Below are 26,246 nucleotides of genomic sequence, written 5' to 3'. Positions count from 1 at the left end.
TGGCCCCAGCGCTCCACATTTAACTCAACTTGTCCCAGGGGATTTAGAGAACAAAACTGGCACGGTGTGAAAATCTAAACTGCTGTCTGCTGAGAGCTATTTTGTTCAATTTGAACAGGAAAAAGCATGCCTAGGCCTGTTTTTTGAGCCCTTTATTCCACTAGTTGTATTGTATGAGATATACTTTCATGCAAGAGCAAATAAATCTGGCTCAGATTGCCAGCCCGTGTGTCTTTCCAAATTTACAGTTTCTTTCTGCAAGTTTACACACTTACCGAGATGCTTCAGACTCTAACTCGGATGTTTATAATGTTTCTATGTTACTCAGTTTTTTCCTTACCTTGAACGACTGAACGAATGTCCACAGCAGGATGCGAATAGTGTAGCCTTGTCGCAGAAGCTTGATGAGACGAGCTGCTCTGAACAGCCTCAGGAAACTCAGGTTGATTTTTTCTTTCTGGGAAAGACAAACAAATGATCTGTTATTATGTAACAGATTTGAGGATATTTTTATTAACAATTTATTAAGCTGGTAGCATACTGCAGTACATTTTTGTAGACGATTTCAGGTTTTTTTGTTTTGTTTTTGCTAGAGGGAAAAAATGCGTACTGAGATTTACAGTAAAACTCTATTTTAATGTTCTCCAAACTAACCATGTACAAGTTGATCTAATAGCAGAAAGAGTAAATAAATAAATAACAATTAGCATCAATAACCTGAAAATCAGTTACAAGGACTAAAAATGCGTGACAGAGTAGCCAAAGTCAAAAGAAGAACTATGAGAGAACTCCAGAAAGGTTGCAAAACTATTGCTCAAAGCCACTTTTAAAACTGACAAGAATGTCTGTCTCCCTGGAAGCAGAATACAAAGAAATGAGGGGTTGCCAAAGACTTTTAACCACTACTCTCTTAGACATCCATCCTATGATCTTTTAGGATAGGTTTCAGTCCTCCTGCAACCCTGAACTGATTAAGCAAGTAAAAAAATGGATACTTGGATGGATCAGTGGGATGATATACTGATAAATCTGATATAATCTAGAAGCAATACAGACAAACTAATATTAACAAGGTTATTATAATAAACTAAAACTGAAATTAAAACTAACTGAAACTTAACTGAATTAAAAACAAACTGTCAAAATAAAATAAAAATAAAAAAATAATTAGAAAGTACAAAACTATATTAGCTCTAATCCTAATTGATCCTTTCGTAGCTCAGAACTGATCCAGCTGAATGAAATGACATTAGCTGAACACAGCATACACAAGGCAGGCCAAGAAGTATAGCTCAACCCAAATCCAAGCACATCAACTGATTTTGTTAAAGCCAAAGCAAATGTACGCTATTTAAGTTACTGCCTACAGTAGCTGCACATCTGAAAACCGCTTTGCAACCCACCTCCACCTTCGCACCTCCTTTTCACACTGAATCAGTGTCAAGTCTGTTGCCACTGTTTTGTACAGGGAGCTTTGCTGCTGCTCTCACAGCCTTTGGCTGTATGCACATGGAAGGTCAGAAAGGTGCCAGAAAAACGCCAGGCTGCCAAATATAAATGACTGCTGATGGAAATAACAACGTTCTTTTCACTGTAGTGGATCTGACTGAACTGTACATTTTCACATTAAGGGCTTATGTAACAGTAATTGCCGTAGAAGGTCTGATTACTGTTAAAGCACACATTTCATGCTACATTGGTTTAAAAGGTCTTAATTTATATCATCTCACATTCAAGGTGTAGTTAGACACTTTAAACTAAAGCCGTGGAAGAGAACAGCACACGGTGACGGGGGAACTGACAAAATCAGTGGCCAACAAGGAAAGCCACTTACCGTCTAGAGGTGTCAGATGTGACAGAAGGGGCAGAGTGAGGGCACAGGCGCCAGGAAAGACACAGCAGAAGATGAAAAACAGTGGGGGGAAAAAAGCAGCGAGAGAAACAGAGAAGAAGACTAATGATCACAGGAAGAGAAAGTCACACAAAAGCTGACTTTGCAACACAGAAAGCTAAAGTATCCTGCCTCAGTCCTCAAGCTGCACAAATACTTTGCATCTGCTGTGATTAAAAATATGAAACTAAATGTTCAAGACTGTAAAGTTTAATGTTCAAGTCGTGTGGCTTCCCTTGCTTCATGTATAGATTTTTATGATGTCATATTTTTTTCTATGGACTTGTTTGGCTGATTCGAGGACTGAGACTAAGAGTACAGCAAAGCATGACATCCACACTGATGATTTTGAAGCTGGAAAAAAAAATTCTGACATTAAGCAAAAACACATGCAAATTAATGCTACAGCAGCTCAAATTTTAGCGAAAGTCAGAACAGCAACTAAATGAGTAATTGACAGTTGGGAGGAATTGGTGATATTTCGGACTTTCAAACTTTGAACAACAACACCCCCCCCAAAAAATAAAATAATAATAGAAAATGTGAAATCAGCAGTCTGGGTTGTCAGAGTTTTTGACAGTCCAGGCTGCTTTGGTGGGTATTTTTCATAACTTTTTTTTCTGGCTTTTTATAGACAAAAACATAAAAAAAAAAAATAGAAAATAGATTAATCATAATAACAGTATTTGAACGCTTGCATGCCCAGAGTAAATCACTTCCACTGTAGCAAAATATTAACTTTGATTAGTCCATTATTGTGATAACAGTTTCCCTGATTGGACTAAATCTGCTTCCTGTGTCACAGCATGCTGCTTTGCCGTTGTGATCCTACAGCTATGAGCAAGCACTGAATTTTTGTACCCATGTAGGAAGTGACCCATGGGTGCATGCGATGAGAAATGTAACTCTTACATTTATCTCTGTGCACAAAATGTCTGTAATGCTTCCAATCACAGTCACAAAGTCAAACACATTCCAGGGCTCTTTCAGGTAGTTCTAAAAGAAAGAGAAAGAAGAAAAGTGGATGTTATAGTTAACCTTTAAAGATTTTATACAGTGTCTTCGTCATAACTAACTGCTTTTAAAACGCTTTCCACCCTTTCAAGTGTACATTCAAATGAAAAACTGTAGAGCCTTCATTCAAAGGGCTTTACAAGTTGGCTCTTGTTCACATTCACAGTCATAAACTGAGAGTATAACAATATTTACACATGTCATGGAAAACCATAAAACATGAAACTAACTGGGTTGACCTGTCTGGTGAATGTGAATGCGTTTGTGTAGGTGGATGTGTGTGTGTTTGTTTGTGGTGTCATTTGTAAAGTAAATATGGGCACTCCATTCTGATCAGTGTATGCGTATGTTTGTGCTGCGTTATATTTGTGTATATTTATTGTACAAAATGAAAATACCCTGATGCTTAGCACTAATAAGGAGGTATCTGTCCATTGCACTCCATTCAGTTTTTAGATGTAACTGACGACTTACCACACTCTACTCTAAATATGGTCCAAAGGTATAAGATATTAAATTTAGCTTTAATCTAATAATAAAAAATCGGGAGCTCAGGATTATCAAAAGATGTGAACAATTGTAATCCATAACTGAACTTTTAATAGATATGTCAAAGTTGACTATTATATAATTTTCCCTGCTCTAACCACAATAAACCAAGTTCTAATGCCAGTTTAAAAACCTGTTTAATTATAGATTACGTAAATTATTACTATTGAGCTATTCCTTTATTCTTATGTAGTTAATTTAATCTTTTTAATAAACTGACCAGACTGGCAGCACTGTGATTTTCCCAAATTCATACTAAGACATCTAATCCAAGCAGACATTCTATGATCCATTTTCCAGCAACATCCCCCTACACTGCCTCATTTGAACGAGTCTCCTGTGCACGAATATGTGGGCAAATTTTAATACAGATCTAGATATGAAAAAGTTGCAGACACAGATACAAAGTTGAGGCACACAAAAAGTATTCAAATGAGCACACTTCAAAGAATAAAGACTAGCCATCTCCCTGAGCACACAAATCAACTTTATATGTGCCTACATTACACACATTCACACACATAAATGCTAAATGCACATCTTTTGCATAACTTCTGAGGCTCTTCAGACTGGTCAGTCATCCTGTTCCTCGGGGCAGAGGCTGCTGCCAGGTCCTGCAGCTGCTTTTTGAAGAGCTACAGTGGCAGCAGAGCATTTATAATGGCAGATGTGAGTGCAGTCATCTGGGCTTAACAGCTAAACAGGTGGAGGTAAGTGGTGTGTGAGAAAAGCTATTTAATAAATGGGCCTCGCAAATGGAATAGAGCCTAAGATGAAATGCTTCGCTGGAGGCCAGACGGCGCCACATTGAGAGATTTATTTCCTTTGTGCACTCTTCTGTTTATCTCCCTCTTTTGTTTTTTTTGTTAGCTAACTCTTCCTCTTTCTGAAATGAATGCACTTTAAGAAGATCCATACAGTCTTCTTAAAGTGAGACTGTCACTGACTAAAAGATACCTTGAAATCAACTCAACCTTTAGAAGAACCAAATCACTTAACCCTTTAAGTGTAAACTGGAACATTTCAAAACCATCAACAGCTGCTGGCAGAGTACAGCACAGTATACAGACTTACAAAGACAACTCACCAGTGGATTGAAGGCAATAATTTTGAGGATGCACTCGAGTGTGAAGAGGCCTGTGAAGACGATGTTTAAGTATTTCAGCATGGACTCGTACACATCTGGAGCGCCATAGAACTGAGGGCAGAAGATGAAACACGAAACACTGAATATCTGCTCTTTAATATCTTTAATTATATTAACAATAAATGTGTGTAAAATTGACTCCCGTTATTTATTGCACACTTAATGCATGGATCAGACAGCCTCTGTACATGATACTGAAAACTACAGCTGTAAACGCAACACCAAAACACTGCAGATCCTTTTTATTCATGTTTATTCACTCCTGTTCTGTTCTGGACTGCTTCCACCCACCAGAGACATCTGCATCTGTCAGGTCTGGCTTATTAAATTTTAAACATCTTACATATCAGAAAAGGCTTGAATTGCAACTGCATGTGATTTCACTGACATTGAAATGGGATTGTATGTATCTGCAGAGTTCATGCAAGACTGCCATAAAGACGCCACAATCCTCTTTAGCCATGCATCATAGAGATAAAATAGGACTGCACATGATCAACTATTGCTGCTGCTTGGTTTTGAATATAGAACTCACTGGGAACAAAACGCTTCAGGACTCAACCCATAACAAGATTCTAACCATCTCCTCTATGAGGTCGTGCACCTCTCAAATGCCTTTTTAATCACCCTCTTATGGTCCTGCTCTGTTTATATTTGCTCTATGATATCACCATATAATCAGGATCTTTGGGGGGGGGGGGGGGACGGACGGACATAACTAGGAACAGCTTGTACCCAGAGGATTGACTGTGATATGGCACCAACACTAGCACCTAAGTTTGTCTCCATGGAAATTTTAATTACATTTTTAGTTGACGTTTCCCTCCATGAATCACCACCAGGGCTGGACTGGGACAAAAAATCAGCCTGGGCATTTTGACTAGTGACCGGCTCACCATGGTATTATAGGAAAAGCCATAAAGCCTTTATAATAATAATAATGGATTGGATTTATATAGCGCTTTTCAAAGCACCCAAAGCGCTTTACAATACCACTATTCATTCACTCTCACATTCACACACTGGTGGAGGCAAACTACAGTTGTAGCCACAGCTGCCCTGGGGCAGACTGACAGAAGCGAGGCTGCCATATCGCGCCATCGGCCCCTCTGGCCAACACCAGTAGGCAAGTAGGGTAAAGTGTCTTGCCCAAGGACACAACGACCAGGACAGAGAGCCCAGGGATCGAACCGGCGACCTTCCGGTTACAGATGCGATTCCCAATCCCTGAGCCATGGTCCCTATTCTGGTATTCTAAACAGTACTTAGCAAAAATATAAAACAACCTAATTTATAAATACATATACCTAACTAATAGGGTTGCCAACTCCCAGCAAAAAAAGAAAAGAAAAAAAATAGGGAACTATTCCCGTACCCTCTGCCTCGATGCTTAATTGACAAAATTGATTTTAATTTAATGCACGTATAAAACAAATGCACAGAAATCTATGATTTTTCTCCAGTAATTAAATAGACTCAACATCTTTCTTCAACAGAATTGCAGACTGCACAGATGGTACCTTCCCAAAGGAAAGAATACTATAACTTACTAGGGTATATACTAGACTTGATATTTACTGAATACAATCATGGATTTCTATACATTTTACATTAGATAAAAACTTTGGTTATAAGATTCAGATAATTATTTATTAAAAGCTAGACATTTTAAATGAGAATAAGAAATAAAAGTATTTCTTTGTGCCCCCCTTTCCCTGTTAATGCCCTACCTGGCCCCCTGGCAAAACTTTCCGAGACCCGCCCCTGCACAGTTACCAGCTGTCAGCTACGTAGAAAAGGATGCTGGTGTTATTTGTCTCTCAGAAACAGTTCATAACTTCCCTTCAACTTATCCATGTCACCTAAAAGGTAAACCTGTTTCTCCATCACCTGTTCAGCTCTGATGATTCAGTAAGGACATCTCCTGGTTTCATGTTTCCCTCTCACCAGATAACCAAACTATATCATGACCAGCAGCTTTACAGCTGTGGCTCCAGCAAACATCAGCTGATACTAGAAATTAATATTAAATAAATTCTAACAACAGCTGATCAAGCTTAAACGTGCTGTGCTGCTGTTGTTTAGCGCGACCTCCGCTGGGTTCCTCCTCCTCGGCTGTAATTGGTCCAGCCCAGAGTCGATCATGACCAACTGGCCAATCCACCACCATTCATTTATACCGTTAAAAAAAGAAAAGAAATAAAACCCCATCGGCCCATAAAAACGAAAAATCACAAGCATCCTCGTGATCTGCCCGATGGCCAGTCCAGCCCTGATCACCACCTCATTGTGGTGGAGGGTTTTGCATGTTCTAGTGAGTCAGCCCTGGTAGTGTCTCCCAAAGCAAAATGGTCCTGGGTGAAGGGCCAGGCAAAGAGTGAAAACACCTGTGATATCCAAAAGATCAAGGAACCATGTCTTGAACATTCAATATTTAGTATTTACTGTTACTTACACTTATCTAGGTTATTGCAATGGTGCTGTGTTTATCGTGTTTCCTCGTTTTGCTTGTTTTCTCTTTTTTGGGGCATCTTTCTCGGCCTTCAGACAATAATTTTGATGGCTAAAGAACCAAACGGGAAAGGCAAAAAAAAAAAGAAAAATACAAAGAAAAAAAAGAATGGACATTCCAGACAGGTTTCTGAAAATTACAGCCATGTAGGATGCAGTTCAGAGCTTCCCAAAGAGACGACCTTGAAGGTGAACAAGAGCTAAACTTAGGGTTTATCAGGATTCATTGTTAGTTTCCATGGCTCCATAATGGCAGAAAAAAATCATTCAGACCAGATGAGATAACCCGGATTACCTGAATAATTAGAAGACGAGTAAAGGAAATGGATAAAATACAAGCTCTTTTGCCTCAAACTAGAAAGTAATGTAATGTAAAGTGTCAATAGTCAGTTGCTAACAACAGTACGTCTTAATGCCAGACCACAGTTGTTTTCATTATTGCCTTTAAAAGTAAAAGATTGAATGGTCGTTTATAAAAACATCTCCTGTAATCCTTTTTGATATTTCAACAGTCTGTTGTATCAAATTGGGAACTCCATAACTATCGCTGAACCAATGCACCACTTTCTCTGCCTCAGAGGTGTCTGAAGGGAACTGTCACATGCCTCATTAGTGGGAGAAAAAACCGACCTTCATCATCAGCACGACGGTGTTGAGGGCGATCAAAGTCATGATGGCATACTCAAAAGGAGACGACACCACAAATTTCCACATTTTGTACTGGAAGGACTGCTTGTTCTCTGGCATGTATCTCGTCAGCGGCTTGGCATTGATGGCAAAGTCAATACAAGCCCTCTGAGAGTTGAAAAGACAAAACAAAACAGATCGGGTAAGAAAACTCTCTGATGCAACAACTTTATATCTTTCATCAGAGAGAAGAATTCAAAGTTTTTAAAATAAACAACAGCTGGCATACCACTACGGGCTTTTCTAAGTGTTTTGTAATGTTAAAAGAAGATACCACAAATTAAAGTTCTCTGATCACTAGCCAATACATCATAGAAAAAAAACAGCAGGGTTTTCACAAAGTCCCTGTGAAGAAGAGATGAAGGGAGTGAGAAGATAAGCCCTGCTGCTTTCTTTTTAAGAGCAGGGAATTGTCATGTTTAATGTGATTTGCATAGAAGAGACATTTAGAAGAGGATCGGCATGAGTGCTAGTGTCTCTGAAGAAATTACCAGTGTCTTTGTAATTTGTGTTTTCTTCTTCTTCCCAGAACACCCCCCACAAAAAAAGAAAAAAAAAAACCCACAATAAAGTGCTTCACTTTCCACTCTCACCTCATTCTTTTCCAATGTACATTCCGACATGGCCTTGTCTCCCTGCTCCTGAAAAGTTATGATAATCAAAGCTACGAATATGTTGACAAAGAAGAAAGGAAACACCACAAAGTAGACCACATAAAAGATAGATGTCTCCATGCGAAAGCCTGGACTGGGGCCCTGGTCCTCATATGTGGCATCCACAGAGTGCTTCAGGACACTAAAAAGAAGGAAAGACTAAAATCATTTTCAAAACTGATGTAGATTTATTCCCAAGTTTTACTAAACAACGCATTTTGAGCAGGTTTTGGTTGCTTGCAGGCCAATGGATCAAAAGAAAAATAACAGAAGAGATTTTCACATTTAAAGATAAAACAGAACCATCTTGAAAAGGATAATATTCTGATTACGCCCAGAAACCTTGAAAAATTGACCAATACCAGCAGAGGCTAAACGCACATCCACATCAACTGAATCAACTGGATGTGGTAACCATAGCAATTGGATATAGTACCCATAGAAAGTCAATGACATTCAGCGACTTTGAGCAACAAAACCTTCCTTCACTTTGAGGCAAGCGATTGAAGTGACTACCAATGAGAAAAATGGTAAATACATTGGAGGTTTACCTAGGCAACTGGAGCTTAGAATATCTGTTATCGGCCGAACATCAGCGCTTCCTATGTCCAACCCTTAAATGTGTGACCCTTTAGTCAGCAGATGAGGTTCCTTCCACGTCTTCTGTTTAATTTATTAATAATATTTCTTTTCTTTTTCTTTTATACATTATCATTTTAGGTTAAGGCTTCTAGGTTAAGAACAAAATGCTATAAGGCTGTGTCTCTATCACTCATATTGCAGTATCTACAGGTGCAATGTACTAGCATAAAACCAATCAAGAGTCCTTCCTTGTGATTATGGTCTTACTGAGCTGTCACAGCTTGTTAGAAAGTCTGTGATTTTCAGCTGTCATGACAAGCTCACTCAGTTTAGCAATCTACTTTTCATTTTCAGGTAAGTACATGAAATGCCAAAAAGCAAACAGGCATCAACGACCTTTGACAGAGACAACGATGAATCTGCTTGTGGTACTTCAGCTCAAGCAAAGGCGTTAACACTTAGACCCCCACGGCAACATTATTTTGCGTTTCTACCTCTAGGCACAGAATGACAGACTGACATCTATGCAATGAAACTTGATTGCATATTAACAGAATGCACAGTAATTACATCTGGGATAAATCAGGTAATTTAAACTGCACAGTACAATCTGGCTCCAGGTGTGATGAGTGCCTTTCAGGATGAATCACCAATGGAAATTTTAACTTGAAAAAGTCACGAATGTTTCCAACACTCAAGCACTTATTGTCAGCTAAAAATGTGAGCAATATTTCTTTCTGCACCAATTAATCAGATTTATTAGTTTCATATCTTTAATGATAAAAAACCACTTGGACCTCCATCTAGGTGCTACTGAAAATGATATGCAGGCCGTCCTGACTTACACTGGCCAGCCCTCTCCAGTGGAGACGGTGAAGAGTGTTAGAAAAGCCCACAGCACGTTATCATAGTGAAACTCATACTTCTTCCACACTCTGGGCTTCGCCGTTACTTCATCCCTGTCATAGTCCAAAAACTGACCCCTGAAAGCAAGAAGGCAGACAGAATTAGTTGAAAAGATGTGACAAAAAAAGGAGAAAAAAAGTGGAGGAGGAAGATGTAGTTAGAATAGACAACAGTAATAAAAACAGTAATATAAACGTACCTGCAGTCTTTCTCCAGGGTCTTGGACTCGTCACTGCAGTAGAAAAATTTCCCCTTAAAGAGCTGAACAGCAATCACAGCGAAGATGAACATGAAGAGGATGTAGACGATGAGGATGTTGAGGACGTTCTTCAGAGAGTTTACAACGCAGTCGAATACAGCCTGAGAAACACACACACAAGCACACACACACAGAACTGTAAAGTTCTTGACTAATCAGGCCTGTCACATCTAAAGACCTCACAGTACCTTATTATCCTAACAGAGTGCTTTGCTCTCAGGCTCAAGGCCTACTTGTGACTCCTAGAGTATTTGAAAGTAGAATGGGAGGCAGAGCCTTCAGCTTTCAGGCCCCTTATTATGGAACCAGCTCCCAGTTTGCATTCGGACAACCTCGAGACAACTTTCAAGCTTTCCTTTCTGACAAAGCATATTATTAGGGCTCTTTTCACTCTCTGTGTGTTTTACGTTGTATGGCTGCCTCTGTGAGAGGTTTCTTCCTGTTAAAAGGGAGTTTTTCCTTCCCACTGTTGTCAAGTGCTTGCTCATAGGGAGTCATGTGATTGTTGCGATTTCATTCTAACATTGTAGGGTCTTTACAGCATAATGCATGCAGTTTTTTTTAAATTGATACTATATAAAGAGAATAGAATAGAAATTAAACTAATTGGATTGAATTAATAGTAAGGTATTTATGTGTATCTTCCCGACTGTAACCTCCAGTCATCACAAAAGTGGCAAGCAACATGCAGTACCTCTCATGGCCACTTGAGGCTGCCTCCGAAAGACAGTCAGTGCACAGAGACTCTGTTAAAATGCCCGACTTTAAAGGAACAATACATGTTTACAGGCTGATTCTAAAAAACTGTTTTTATTTCTATATTTTATTTACTCCTTCATGAAACAATTTAAATTTTATAAATATTTAAAGTTGTGCTATTTTTGGCTTAACCACAAGGGGTCGCCACAGGGGTAAGGTTGCATCAGGAAGGACACCTGGTATAAAAACCCTGTGTGGTGAACCCTTGTGAATAAGGAAGCAGCTGAAACATTATTTTACAGTTCAAAATGATGCATTATTAGAGATGTAGCAGCTTTGACGGGCAGGTTGGTGCAGAAACGGGGACGATACAGTTGCTAGCTGTCTGCTAGACATCACCTAAACAAATTCACACTACTGGGATGACATTTCAATTCTGTTTGTAATGCTGACATATTCACTTTAAACAAAGACTATATTCATAAACCAACGATTTCTATTAGATGGCTTTGTTTCTGAATGAAAAGCTGTTGTAGTCTCACTAGTAATCTGGATCAATTGTAATCTAGACCAGCGGTCCCCAACCTTTTTTGCGCCACGGACCGGTTTATGCCCGACAATATTTTCATGGACCGGCCTTTAAGGTGTCGCGGATAAATACAACGAAAAAAAACTAGTACCGGTACCGAAAAAAAGAAAATTTATTCATAACACACGTGAAAAGACCAAGGAAAACCGAGTAAATGATAAAAACGATAACAAAATAACGCTGAAAACCGATAAAACCCTTGAAAACTATACATTTCACACCTGAGCCTCAACTCTCGCGGCCCGGTACCAAACGACTCACGGACCGGTACTGGTCTGAGGCCCGGGGGTTGGGGACCGCTGATCTAGAAGGGCCACTTTGCGGACACAGTCAGCCTTGTTCTAAACCCAGATATCTTTCCCATCTCCCACCTGCAAACAGCAGTCTGTGCCTGTCACTATCTCTGTCAGCTTATGCTGGGATCTCTTTGAGAGATGAAGTGCTTTGTCGATCCATTCTGACATGTATGCAATGTAACCAGTGAATATCTGCTACTTGAGTGACTCCCATCGAGGCTGCTCTTAAACCAGAGTGAAGACAGAGGTACTTTAACCAGCCTGTCCTGTCAAACCACTCTCCCTAAGTATCCAAGAAGAGCTTTGGATGGGCGTCTGTCTGCCACCTTCGATCTGTCTCAATCATCTCACTTTTATTAGCCCAATCAGATCTCTCCTCTTTTGACATATACTTTTGTCCACACAGCAGAGGAAAGCTGTCATTTCTGTGTCTGAGACAACAATTGAGGAAAACAGGATTCTATACAGCATTGTGCTCCCAGTGTAATTCTTTATAATATATATCTTTATAATAGCTGCATCATGGTAATATATTATATAAATTCTAACTATTGATTTTAAAGATCTTCAAAACTCTCTGCAGTAATCAATTCTCCATAAGCTCAGTATAATTAGCACAACACCTCCAATAATGAGGACATGTAATCCTAGGAGTTTTTGTAAATCCACATAAAAAAACACCACCTTTTTTTCTTTAAATTAAGTGATTTTCTTTTTTCTTTTTTAGAAACACACAATTTAAACATATTTTAATGAAGATGGAAGACAAATAGAGAAGAACAGACTTCACTTCTGCGGTAACCCAGTTTCTGCAAACTCAATTTGAAATAATTGCCAATTCATCACAAACAAAAGAGGAATAGCTGCCAGCTCAAGGCTGACAGCTAAGTGAGCACCAAATAAGCCAAACTATTAACACTGCAAATGCAGCAATCACGTCCAAATGATTAAATATATTGCATAAGTCATAAAACATTGGCTAAACAATGAGAAATCATCAGTGTAATGTGTTACAGTGCATTAAGTATGTGTTTCATTGTTAATTGCCACAAAACTCCTTCGAGAACCAAGTACTCGCCTACTGTAGGCGTGTAAGACACAGAATATAAAATTCAGTATCTAAGCAAAAAATCAAGCAAAAATCAAACTTTTCATGTCTGATATGGTAGAGTAGGTTTCTGGAGACTTTGACTGCCTCTCGATTGTGTGCACGAATGTGTCAGGGGTGTATAAGTAGGAGGCATGAAGTGCTGAATAGAGCAAGCTGATCAACAGACAAACCAGGATTCAAATGTGTTAGTTGTGTTGTTCCACTGATTCTTGTAGACTTTCGATGTTCAGAACGGTTTAAACTGTGCGGTGGCAGGTCTATCTACAGTGTTGGGGAGTAACGGAATACATGTACCGCCGTTACGTATTTAAAATACAAAATATGAGTAACTGTATTCCGTTACAGTTACCGTTTAAAAAGGTGGTATTTAGAATACAGTTGCTTTGTTGAAATAAATGGATTACACGGTGGTATTTTCCTGTTTCATATTGTGGCGGATCGGGACTGTTTGGGTGCTCTGTGGGTTTTTGGTTTTTCTTACAGACTTACAGAACGATCTGTGACAGATTTGATTACCGTACCTTCAGTTTGGGCAGCCGTTTAATGGTCTTGAGTGGCCGCAGGACCCGGAGGACCCTCAGGGACTTGATAGTGTTGATGTCCTTGCCTTTTGTCCCTCTGTGCAGATTGAGAGTACAGTTAGTCTGGGTGATGTAGTGCAATGACACTCTAAACCCTTTCAACTCAGGCTGCATTAACAAGAACTGACTGCACTTCACCAGGTTTATATTGTAGGATGCATATATTCTGTTAGTAGAACACATGCATGTGAGTGAGGTATGTTATTCTACAGAAACATGCTTCACCAGTCTTCTCTTCTTATCGAGATACTTTTGTAATTACTCCCTTTCTTTTCCTTTTTTCTGATCTTCCCTTTGGCTGCTTTGTTTTCTTTTTATTGTTTTTTTTTCTTTCATTCCTACAACTTCACGCATCTTTTAAGATGTGTGAATCTCATTATGTTCTCAAAGGAGCTTGCAAAGAAAAGCGTCTGGACTTTGACGCTTTTCTCAGTCATCCAGGTCACCTTTGACTACGGTGACCTGGATGACTGAGAACCTTTACAGACTCATTATGTTCTCTTTTCTGTTCCCACATCTTCCTTCCTAGTTTTCCTTCCTTTTTCCTTAGCTCCTTTCCTTCCTATCTATTTCTCTGCCTTTCTTCCTTATTTCAGAATCAGAATATTTTATTAATCCCGAAGGAAATTAGGGGTTACAGCAGGCAGCACGCTAATGGCGCATGCGCACTTACAAAGGAACCTTCTGACCAAACTTTACATAAACATCACATTGGGAAGACATGTTTCCTTTCTACCTTCCCCCTTCCTTCTTTCCTTCTTATCCTCCTGTCTTTTCATCATTCCTTCCTCTCCTTGTTTCTATATCTACTTCCTTTCTTCCTTTTATTTCATCCTTTTTGTCTTTTCATTGATGCTTCTTTCCCTTCCTACCTTTCTTCCCTTTCTCACTTATTCTTCTTCCTTGTTGTCTTTCCCTCCTCTCCCTTCTCTTAATGCCCTTCTTTCCTCCCAGTATAACTCCTTACTATGCCTCTTTTCTTCAAATCTTCTTTTCTACCTTCCTTGTCCTAACACCCCTCCTTCCTTGTTTCCCTGAAACCTGCTGCCCTTTCTTTCTTCCAAACCTCGTATCCTTCCTTTCATCGCTTTTTCTTTTCCTTCCTTCCTCCCCTTCTTCTCTCCCCCTTGTTGTAGTCCATCCCCAGCTTTCTTAATTCTTTCTTTTCCTTATTCTATCTTTCCATCTTTATTTTTTCCTTCCTTCTAAACTTATTTCCTTCTATTATCTTTTCCCATTGTCCTGATCTTGTTTCTAAAACCACTTCCTTTCTTTCCTGCCTTCCTTTCTTAATCCTTTTCCTTTTTCCTTCCTTATTGCCCTCCCTCCGCTTCTTCATTCCATCATTCAGTCATCCCTTCCCTCCACACCTTCCTGACATTCAATATTTTCTTTCTTTGAAGATTCTGACCTCCTTTTTTGTTTGTTTGTTACATGCTTCAGTGTATTTTCTGTTTATTTTTCTGTTTCCTGTTATAATGTATTTTCTTCCAAACCCCTTTTCAAGCCTCTTTTCATTTTCTTTCCCTTTGTTCTTGTTTTCTTTTCCTTTAATCTTTCCTTTGGTCTGTTTTTTCCATCTTCAAAATCCACAACAAAAGCTATTCACACAACAGTGAAATTACACCCTTTTCATTCCATACTTCAAGTTTTCATTGAAGGACTATGTCTGGTAGTGAATTGTTCCAGGTATTGCTTCCTTCGATGCTTCTTCCACAATACAAATTAGCATTGTTTCTGTTTAATAACACACAAAATCATACATTTTTACAGTAAATGCACAAAGAATCTGCCGCAGGTGCAGGAGGCAGTTTCTTTGCAGGAACCACTGCTGTCACTGCAGACGTTGCACGTTTTGCTCACTATTTATGGGAAGTAAGTATGGGGGTTTAAAAACTAGCCATCATGATAATGACATACAGTCGAGCCATCATTCACAGAGTGACACTGGCCAAGGATAGTTTGAGTGTGAAGGATTTTTTATTAATTAGTGACACGCATTGTGGGTGTCAACTGTATATCCATCATGCATATCTCCTGTTCTACCACATCCCAAAGAAGCTCTACTGGATTGTAATCTGGTGGCTGTAGAGCAGCGGTCCCCAACCTTTTTTGCGGCACGGACCGGTTTATGCCCGACAATATTTTCACGGAGGTGTCGCGGATAAATACAACAAAATAAAACTAGTATTGGTACCGAAAAAAGAATATTTATTCATAACACACGTGAAAAGACCCAGGAAAACCGAGTTAATGATAAAAACGATAACAAAATAACGCTGAAAACCGATAAAAACCCTGAAAACCATACATTTCACACCTGAGCCTCAACTCTCGCGGCCCGGTACCAAACGACTCACGGACCGGTACCGGTCTGAGGCCCGGGGGTTGGGGACCGCTGCTGTAGAGGACCACTTGAGTACAGTACAGTGTAATGTTCAAGAAACCAGTTGGAGATGATGTGAGTTTTGTGACATGGAGTGTTATCCTGTTGACCACTGTGTGTGCTCAAGAAGGCATGGACAATGTCAGCAAAATTACTCGGGTAGGCTGTGGTGTTTAATTGGTAAAGTGTAAAAAAAAAAAAGGTACCAAGAAGATATCCCCCCACACCGTTACACCACCAGCAGCCTAACGTTTGGATATATAGTCTCAGTTTCCTGAGACTATATTTACCGCGGTGCGTTCTTCTGCTCATGGAGCCCATGTACTTTAAGCATCAACTTGTTCTGCATTGCTTGGTTGTAACAACTGGATATTTGTGTTACTCTTTCTTTTCTATAACCTGGTAGCAGTGTGGCCATTCTCCCCTGACCTTTGACACCAATAAGGCATTTTTGCTCAGAAAACTACTGTTCACTGGAGATTTAATCTTTTCCAGAATATTCTCTGTAAACCCTGCCTGCATGGTAAAATCCCAGTAGATAAGCATTCATTATATCTGTTGATCAGTCACTTAAATCACATTTTCCCCCATTCTGATGCTTGGTTTGAAGTTTAGCAGGTTGTATCAATCATGTCTACACCCCTCAATGCACTGAGTCATTGCCATGTGATTGGCTGAATAGTTACTTATTTAGAAGTTGAACAGGTATACCTAACAAAGTGGCAGGTGAGTGCATTTTATATGAAGAGTTCTGTAAAGAACTCAAACTTTTGGTTTATTCCTGTCTGGAAAGTTTATTAGTTCGAGATACCCAACAGCATATCACAAGCTTTTAACATTAGCATACTAGCCTAAGATGTCCTCGACCTGCAATAGTAAAAGGCATATTTCCAAAAAATACACATTAAATTTAAAGCACAATCCTTCCCTCTTGTGTCTTCTTTTTGGGTCATTACCTGGAGGCTAGCCTCTTGGCACATTAGAATTAGTCTTGCAGCAAGAATAAAAATAAGATACAGGCAAACAAAAAGAAAATGTAGAAACAAAGCTACAAAGTTTTAACATACAGTAATGCCTTCTTCAATACCTTTTCCTGGCTCATAGTGTGCTTACCTATTTTTACCACCCTAACTGTGTCTAAACCTCTCAGCAACCCTAAAACCCAACCTTAAAAGACCTTTGGAGAAGTGAGGACAGGACAAAAAGTTCCTCTACAGATTGTTCTTGCTCTAATGCTCCCAAAGTGAAAATGGTCCTCATTAAGGTAGCTGGACAAGCACAGACACACTCGCACAGACCCAGGTCAGTATGTCAGCGCTTTACAGGGTCTCATTAAAAAGAAAGGATTGTTATTAGGTACTAGGGGACTCAGAGAAACCCACCAGAATAATGAACATGGCTATTTTTTTAATATGTGGTGACTGGCGAGGGAAGGACAGAACTCAAACCGGAGAGAAGCATGGTTCCAAAAAAATCTGGCCCCGGGGACCTTTCAAATTCTCAATAAAAAAATCTAACAAAACGGCATGCGGCTCTCATGCTTGTATAACTTGGATACTCTGGCATGCAATTTGCGAAGTCAATGCCAGTCCTGCTTTTTAAGGACCTCAACACATTGAGATGGCAAGAACAGTCTCCCAATAGCTTTCAGAAGCGCACGGGCGGGGAGTTTGTTTTTCATGTCAATGCAGCACACATCAGCGGTGATTGCAACGTATTCAGCAGCCACACATGAGGTCATCTGGAGTAGCTTAACTTCTGTAGCCGCTGCTCGCTCATGAAAGAGAAGATTTCCTGTTCAGACTCGTAACATCTGACGTCTAAAGCTGCATCAGCAAAATCGGATGCGCAAAGCTCCTGCTCTCTGTTTCAAAATTTACAGAGGATTCAAAGTTCTTGAGGAATTTTGTATAATGTATGTTTGGCTTATTAATTTCCCATTTTAATGGTAATAGTGAAGGTTTTCTTTGACTATTAGCAAAAGCTGAAAATGCAGGTCAAAATCACATTTTAAAAAATATCTCCAACACAATCCGTATCATAGGTCAGCCTTTCTAGTGTTCATTTAGAGCCTCTAGTGCATAGCAGCAGCTGGTTTGCATATTTTCTCCATTTTCCTCTTTGATTTCTACTAATGGGAGTATTTTCAAATCTACAACATTGCAAGAGGACACTGTTAACACACTCTTCACCCAGTGTAGCCCGATCCGCTACTTCCATTTATTCAGAAACATTTTTAAAAGGTTAAAAATATGGCATACTCTAAAATTCTGTCTTTTTCAAAAACAAATATTAACAAAGCAAAAACTCTCTTTTAACAGAGAAAAACAGATGTCTATTGTGAGTTTCCTTACAAACACGACAGGCTGTGAGGAACAAATTAAAAAATTTTTTTAAGGTGAATTCATGAGAGAAGCTATAATCCTTTATTGGCTGCCCTCTAATTCCATAGGCATAAAGAAGAAGAGATGAAGGTGGAGGTTGGTAATCTCTTGGACATTTAACCAATTAAATTGACTTTAGTCATGATTAAAAGAGAAAACTGAGAGGATAGGTAAGGAGTTAAGCTTTGATACAACTGATAACCTGAGTTTCAGATTCCTGCAGCCCAAATCCCCGTCTGTGTGTTGATTAACTTCTGAAAGCTATGAGGGAGAGCTCCCAATGTTTCCTTTTTGTCTTGATGTCCCAATACTGGGACAGGAGAAAAGGTTTATAAAAGGGAGGGAAAGCGAGGAGGGAAGGGAGTCACATCCCAAGCACTTTGGGATGAAGGGCGACAACGTAAACCTCGAAGGCTGCTAAGAGGAATGTTCTGTGTTTCACAGGAGGAGGGCAAAAGGGTACGAGGGGTTAAAAACAAAAAAGTAGATACTGACAATTCCCACCTGGCCACGCTTTGTTGTGATCTGATGGGGAAAAGAAATGATAAGCATATGCACGCAGACAATACACAAAGACAGACAGCAGCATGTAAAGCAAGACAGAGCAAAATAAACACTTTACACAGATATCACCCAGGCGTGAAGATATAGTGACAATTTTGGTGGTTCAAACTTCAAAACACATCAAAAGAAAGCAAAGATAAGAGACAAAAAAGTGACTTTTAAGTAAATTTAAAGTAAACACCCTTTTAAAGCAAGATAAGCTGGATAAAATATTTGGAAGAAATAGTGTTTGTGGATACTGAATATGAGGGAAAATCAAACTGATGACATGAAGATGATTATAATGTCATGACTGACTACATATACTCTGGAGTTAAGAAATGTGGTCCTACAGTAATTCTGTTACATTGCAGTGTTTTAGTATGCTGAAGATCATGGGTATGGAGCCAAGACACCAATGTAGCTATACTCTGATCATGTGGTGCATTACTACTGCTGCGGAAAATATTTTAGAAAATTAGTAGAAAATGCAACATAATAATAAAGGTAATAATGTTACAGAGTGTTATACTGGTATTTGCATTTAACCATTTCTGAAGCAAATTAAAAACATTTTGTAAATATGTGTCTTTGAGTTTTACATTTTCTGTGAATACAATTGTTTGACAGTTTTATCATTTTTAAGCTGTGGCTGATTAGTGGCTACATGTTAGCTTGCTCTCCACAAATTGTATATAAAAGACGCATGTAGCAACAGTACCATCACCCATTAGTTTGTGGACTACTGTTTTGAAGCCTCAAGCAGAGCGGTTTTGCCGTAGCCATCTCGCTTGAAAGTGATAATCAAGCTGTGGACCTGTCTGAGAGCTGAGCATCTCTCGCTCAAAAACTAGTAATTATTCAATTACTAAAGCTTTATTGTCCTTTTTACTAATAGTGAGTGCCATAATTTTCAAACTTAGCATCATACAGTATTAAATAAGACTAAAAACAAGCAATCCGGTCGTTAAGTCTGACGTCACTTGCCGTGTCTGGGCCTAAACTCCGCTGCAGGTCAAACGATCACTATGGCATTACTGAGAGTTGAAAAACTGTCTAAAGTCTTTCATCTTTAATAAAATGATCAGCGTTCTGCTCTACCAGGTGTAACAATTGAGTTTAACATCCAGGCATCCATGAAAACGGAATTTATGACATTTAACGGAGTTAGAAGTTAGCAGGAAGTTAGCTCGCTAGCTTCTATCTAAATACAATATAGCATGTCCTGACTGCGGGGTTTTGGAAACAAATTAAAACATACAGCTCTGTTATCACTTCCAGCATAAACGAAGACAGAAAACTAAACAGCAGTGACATTTGTAGGGTTACTGAAGTTTGGCTAGCTGGTATATAATGATGTGCTACGTGACCACTAGCGACACAGCTATGTTAGCATAATATAAACAGCTAACTTTTTTTCCACTCGATAAAAGTTAACGTGAGTGTTCTCGGTGGTCAGGAACAAATGTAATCGCATGGCAGGATGCTGTAAAAAGACCAAACTTCAGCCAGGAGAACAACTGAGATAATCCATCCACAATACGAGGTTAGTCATTCATATACTGCTGCATGGGCTGGGCTGTAGTTACATCCTAAGGTTTTAAAAACTGAGCTTAAATAAATGATTAGCAGTTTTTAAATAAATTTTGACCTTTCAGTTGAAACACAATATTAATATATAAAATCCTTTTATATCTAGACATTAATCCTAAAGTAAGCGCCTTCAAAAACACAAAGCAGTAACTGTGTTGGATGTTTCAAAACAGACAGTTTGGGTAACAGGTTTACAACTTGCCTTCCTTTTCCTGTGTTTAGATTAAGTATGAAAATAAGATCTAAATAAAAATAAAATGTAGGTTGTCAGGTATCACATCTATCCATTAGACCTGGTGCTGTGAATGGAGCCTCTTACATGGTTGATTGGTGTGAATGAGAGTTGATTACAGAGCTGACGGGAGAAACAAAATGCCAGACAGCAAGTGAAAGCTGAATGGAGGGATGAAGGGGTTCAATTTGATAACTCCTGAATATCATTAACTGTGCATTATTGGTAAGAAAATCCTTCATCTATTATTCACTCTGTTTAATAGTTTTTATTTAGCTCTTTTATTTATTTGCGTCGTTATTATAAGCAGCATCATTCAGTTTCTTTGTGTTCATAATGACCTGAATCACCCTATGAAAGCTCAAACGTCTGATATGTTTTTGAAGCAGTGTTTTGTTCAATCTCAGCACTGGTCCACTGTGCACTGTGTACATTGTAGCTTCTAACACACATAAAATATGTCCAATAAATGGAAAACGGGTAATTGCTCTTATGTAACCCGAATACAGATGTAACACAACATAGTTACATAACACAAACAGAGGAAATGCAATGTCTTTAATCGTGACTGTGGTGGCGATGATAAAAATAGAAAGTAACAAAATATGACATTTGTGCAAAACATTTAGCTGTGAGAAGACAAAAAACAACACCTTGCTGAAAATACCACGAGCTAAGGTGGAGAAAAAGTGATTCAAACGGGCAGATATGCACATGAATAAACAGACAGACTGACAGAAAGAGCAGGCATTACCCCATAAGGCTCCTGAAAGCAATCCAAGCCAGAAAACAAAGAAGAAAGAGAAAAAGTGACAGAGAGAATACAGAGAAAGAGTCAGCAACAGATAAAAGACAGAGACAAGCATCAACCTAGTGCTGGCAAAAGAAAAAAAAAGGGAAAAAGAGAAATCAGAGACAGAAAGCGTTACAAAGAAAAACACACGTGACAAGCAACTGTGGAGAGTTTCAGTCAGTGTGTGAAATAGTGGCAAAAAAACCCTGAAAACATTGTTCAAAACGAAATGTGTGATCACCAGCTTTCTCAAGAGACCCAGAACTCCTCTGGCTGTGGAAAACATTTATTTACATGATTTCCAAACCAGTTGTATACTGAGATATACTGAAATACAGGTAACAAGAATAAGTCTACTGATACCAGTAAGAATGCTCACCAATAAGGAGTCAAATCCACTCAGATTACAGTGCAAGTGGGGATTTAATTTTGACTTACACCACAGTATCTAAGGGCAGGTTATACAATAAAAAAAAATGCAATGAAAAAAATCTGGCGCCTTTCTAGAGTTTCTTCTTTTACCTAAATTTTTGTATTAAATAAAAATAACCCAAGTAAATGCAAAATTTAGTTTTTACATTTCTATTATTTCATTGATTAAGGGAGGGAAAGCTATGCAAACCTAACTGGCTCTATGTGAAAAAAAGTGTCCCACTTGCTAAATCATGAATCTTTCTGTGATTAACCACATCACATCGTGGCACAGCTGAAAGAAACAGCTGAGAAACAAAGTCATTGACATCTATAACTCTGGAATGGGTCACAAAGCCATTTCTAAGGCTTTAGAGCTCCAGCGAATCACGCTGAAACCCATTATCCACAAATGGAGAAAACTTATAACAGTGCTGAACCTTCAGGAGTGACCAGCCTATCAAAAGTACTTCAAGAGTGCATTGATGACTTATCAAGGAGGCCACAAAACAACCCAGAACAATATCTAAAGAACCGCAGGACTCGCGTCAGTTAAGGTCAGAGTTCATAATTTAAAAATAAGATAGATACTGGGAAAAACCCATGGGAGTGTTCAAGGAGAAAACCACTGCTAGCCAACAAGAACACAAAAGCTCATTTCACATTTGACAGAAAACATCTTGATGGTGTCCAAGACTTTTGACAAAATATTCTGTGGACTGACGAGACAAGCGTTGTAACTCAAGTTAACTTGGGATATTCAGTGAGTCCACATCTGAACGGCTCAAAAAAAAATCCAGACAAGAAAAGGAGGTTTTGGAGTGGACTAATCAAAGTCTGGACTTCAATCAAATTGTTGTGCTTTGGCATGACATTAAACAGGCCGTTTATGCTCGAAAACCCTCCAAAGTGGCTGAATCAAAACAATTCAGCAAAGAAGAGTGAGCCAAAATTCCTCCACAGCAAATGAAAAACTCATTGCCACATAAACACTTGATTTCAGGTTACTTTTTCACATGGGGCCAGGTAGGTTTGGATAACTTTCCCATTCATAAATGAAATCATCTGAAAAAACAGAAAAATGAATTTTGTAATTACGTGGGGTTATTCGCAATTAAAATTTATTTGATTATCTGAAACATGTACAAATGTGCAAAAATTTGGAAATCAGGAAGGGGGCAAATACTTTCTCACAACACTGTAAACAGTGTGGTTCTTATAACCATGCCATTGACTGTATATAAAAAATGGACAAAACATGGCCACCATGTTATCACCTAATGGTTTACGCCATTGTTTTGAAGCCTAAACATGAGCATTCTAGTGAATTGTCTATGACAAGATGGTAATGGCCTTCTTTATCATCAATCCGACCATATATTTAAAATAAATACTTGACAATATTAAATAAGACGTAAAACTAGCAAATGACATAAACATTTTACAGAATGTATAGAAAAGATGTGTGTAAACATTGTTACCTTCCCTAAACTCATTCATATATAACTCATGCACAATGTAAATAAGTTGATGCAGTGTTTTATATACAGTCTATGATCCATACTATGTTCGAACTTCTACTCCACTAAGAAGAAAACGAATATTCAAAAAGCAGATTCTGTATAAGGCATTAAATCCAAAGTACCAACTAGATGGCAGCTAGAGCCTGACAGTCATGGGAAAATCCTGTCCTTCTGTCTCCACCTGAGCCTTAAACCTATCAGCCAAATTGTGCATGACCTATTAGCCAACTAGCAGGGAGGGGCTGTGAAGACTTTATGTAACATAATCATGGCAGCAAAATAACCGCTGGGCAACACAAAAGTCTTGGAATTCATGGGAAAACAATAAGACGAGCACATTAAAATTCATAATGCTCGTCCACTGGATAGTTGAGAGGAGGCAACAAAACAAACCATTTGGCGTTTTAATGATGATGGTTTCCACATCTTGTTATGTGGTTGGTGTACATTATATTCAAGCACCGCTGGGATGATAAAATAATGAACAGAAAAAAATTCAAGGGAAAGTTGACTCACGAGCAGGCAAAGGCCACCAGAGCTCCGCTGACCACGATGAAGTCCAGAATATTCCACAGGTCACGGAAATAAGAGCCAGGGTGGAGAAGCAGTCCCAGGTCAATCATCTGGAGTCGCAGAGAGTGATGGAATTACAGAATTAAATTAGACACATTGGGATGGAGTGTTATCTCCACGTAAAACCACAAAGCCAATTAGTGATGTCAGTGACATGCTATCCACAGTTTGCTGGCCTTTTCATTAAAGCTCAGATGTGGTTATAAGCAGGTCAAAAGCATAAAGTAAAAATAAATCTAACAAGCTAAATTTGGTTAAAAATGACGAAAGCTCATTATGAAACAAATCCTTATTAGATAAAAAAAAAAACCCAAACTGAAACAGATTTATATGTATCTTATACTATATAAGTAAACAGTGCATATATCCAGAAAAGGACAGAATCTTCAAGCCGACAGAAAATAATGTCTGTCATGAAACTATTCCTGCTGCTTCCTAATTGGACTAATTATTATGGAGAAGTCTGTGAGCCAGTTTACATTATTAAGTGATGCAAAACCCAAATATTCTTCCTTGTAGCGGGGTGTCTGGCTTCTGTTTTAGGTTCAAATCTCCAGGACTCTGACTTGGATTATTTTGGTTCTTGCAGCAGCTTAAAAAATACCACTATCAAAGTAGAGAAAGACATGCTACACGTAAAAGAACAGTTAAAGGCAATAGGATGTAAGCAGCTGATTATGAGAGTGACATGCTTGCTTCTGAATATGCTTTTTTTTGATGATGCATGCATCAAATAATTTTCTGTATTTTAGCGATCAAGGCATCTATCAAGTATTATACCAATGCAATATTTTTGGAGAAAGTGTCAATGTAGTTTTATTACTTTGTGATTGTGTTTTTAGCTTTGTTGAGTGTTGATCAAGGCAATCTTTACATTTAGCTCACCACAGATGTTGTAGACGTTTGACTAAAATCTTGCACAGCAGGTTTTCATAGCTCATGCGGCTCGAATGAAAATGTACCTTGATTTTTCCATCCTTCTCACCTTAATCACCATCTCAAAGGTGAAGACTCCAGTGAAGACATAATCCAGGTACTTGAGAACCTACAAAAAGTTAAGCAATAAGGAAATATCCTTTAAAATGACTCACTAACAGACCCAGTGACAGATGTTTTCAGTCTTTGAAAGGGTGTGTGTATATGTGTGTAAGAATGGACCAGATATGCACAACGTGTTCCTATGTCCTGCCAAAGATCTCAAACTCTGTCAGCTTTGCACTGTACTGCATAGATACACATTACCTTAACACCTCACAACAGGCACACACGCTCACCAAAAACTAACACACACACACACACACACACACACACACACACACACACACACACACACAGTTTCCCTCTGCACCCCTGACTACAATACTAACTAGCTGTGCTCGTCTGTCAAAACAAAACAAAAAAATCATCCTTATTCCCAGCATGGGCTAACATATCACACAGGGATGTAAAGAATACAAAAACAGGATAGTTACTGGATTTTTGGCTCTGAACCACTTGCGAATCAGTTATTTCACCAAGAAATGATTAAAAGTTTGTTTTTGTGCCTCCTACCACTCATTCCTCAACATGGATAAACTGTCAGATCCTGTTAGGAAGAACTTCTCAATCGGTCCAAATGAATCAGTCAGTCAGCCCAAATGAGACGTGTTTATGTGTGAATCCTCATCCGGCCTGTGCTAGCCTGCATGTTTTCATGCATATACTTGTCCATGTGTGTTTATCTGTCTGACAACAAGTGTGTTTGCTGTGTACTTCCAGATGTTTATTTATGAAGTCTTGATGTAGGCCTGACTCACATCGTTGCGCGTCGCATTGGCTTGCACGGGGTCCTCAGCTGCCAGGGCGATGCTGCTCATGGTAATGACCGTCAGGATGCACATTTCAAAGTAGCGTAGGTTGACCACATAGTGACACAGCCGTCGCACCCTGCAAGACCAACATATAAACACACGCACGCACAAACTCGAGCAAATGTACTACACGCTTAGCAGTGACAGCTCACAAGGTGCTTTCAGGTGACATCCTTCCATAACAGGCTGTGGACAAACGCATATCCAAAACAATACATGAAGGTAGGGAATGAATCTGCCGCTGAACTATGCCGTTTCACAGAGCTATAGAGCATCTGCGTATTTATAGCATTACTATTTTTTTAAATTTATAGCATTAGCATTACTATAGCATCTGCATTTTATCTTATGCTTCTGACTATGATTCAATTCTTGTGTTAAATCTTAAAAGCTTAAGGCTGAAATTTTAACTAGCCATGCTTTAGCTCACTTGTCTATAAGATCTTGAGACCACTTGAGCGTCCAATGGCCTCGAATTTGAGG

At 38.9% G+C, this 26,246-nt stretch overlaps 1 protein-coding gene across 1 annotated transcript in view; it reads right to left on the bottom strand.

Moving 5' to 3' along the window:
- The window catches only part of cacna1bb (calcium channel, voltage-dependent, N type, alpha 1B subunit, b), a 220,402-nt gene that overhangs the window by 33,926 nt on the left and 160,230 nt on the right, over positions 1 to 26,246 (bottom strand). The window contains exons 24-36 of the mRNA XM_085279031.1: positions 25,710 to 25,839; positions 24,899 to 24,958; positions 23,857 to 23,963; positions 21,368 to 21,379; positions 18,750 to 18,770; positions 13,416 to 13,512; positions 10,140 to 10,300; positions 9,880 to 10,017; positions 8,393 to 8,594; positions 7,743 to 7,907; positions 4,542 to 4,652; positions 2,804 to 2,887; positions 341 to 457 (exon numbers count right to left, since the gene is read on the bottom strand). Of these exons, the coding sequence (XP_085135157.1) occupies positions 341 to 457; positions 2,804 to 2,887; positions 4,542 to 4,652; positions 7,743 to 7,907; positions 8,393 to 8,594; positions 9,880 to 10,017; positions 10,140 to 10,300; positions 13,416 to 13,512; positions 18,750 to 18,770; positions 21,368 to 21,379; positions 23,857 to 23,963; positions 24,899 to 24,958; positions 25,710 to 25,839 (1,405 nt within the window). The remainder of the gene's footprint in view (positions 1 to 340; positions 458 to 2,803; positions 2,888 to 4,541; positions 4,653 to 7,742; positions 7,908 to 8,392; positions 8,595 to 9,879; positions 10,018 to 10,139; positions 10,301 to 13,415; positions 13,513 to 18,749; positions 18,771 to 21,367; positions 21,380 to 23,856; positions 23,964 to 24,898; positions 24,959 to 25,709; positions 25,840 to 26,246) is intronic.

This window comes from Mchenga conophoros, linkage group LG7 (genome assembly GCF_057382185.1).
Source record: "Mchenga conophoros isolate Kocher_MC1m ecotype Shallow Benthic linkage group LG7, M_conophoros_male_GT1.1, whole genome shotgun sequence".
In the NCBI taxonomy this organism is placed as follows: Eukaryota; Metazoa; Chordata; class Actinopteri; order Cichliformes; family Cichlidae; genus Mchenga; species Mchenga conophoros.
This window is presented reverse-complemented; position numbering and strand designations above follow the sequence as displayed.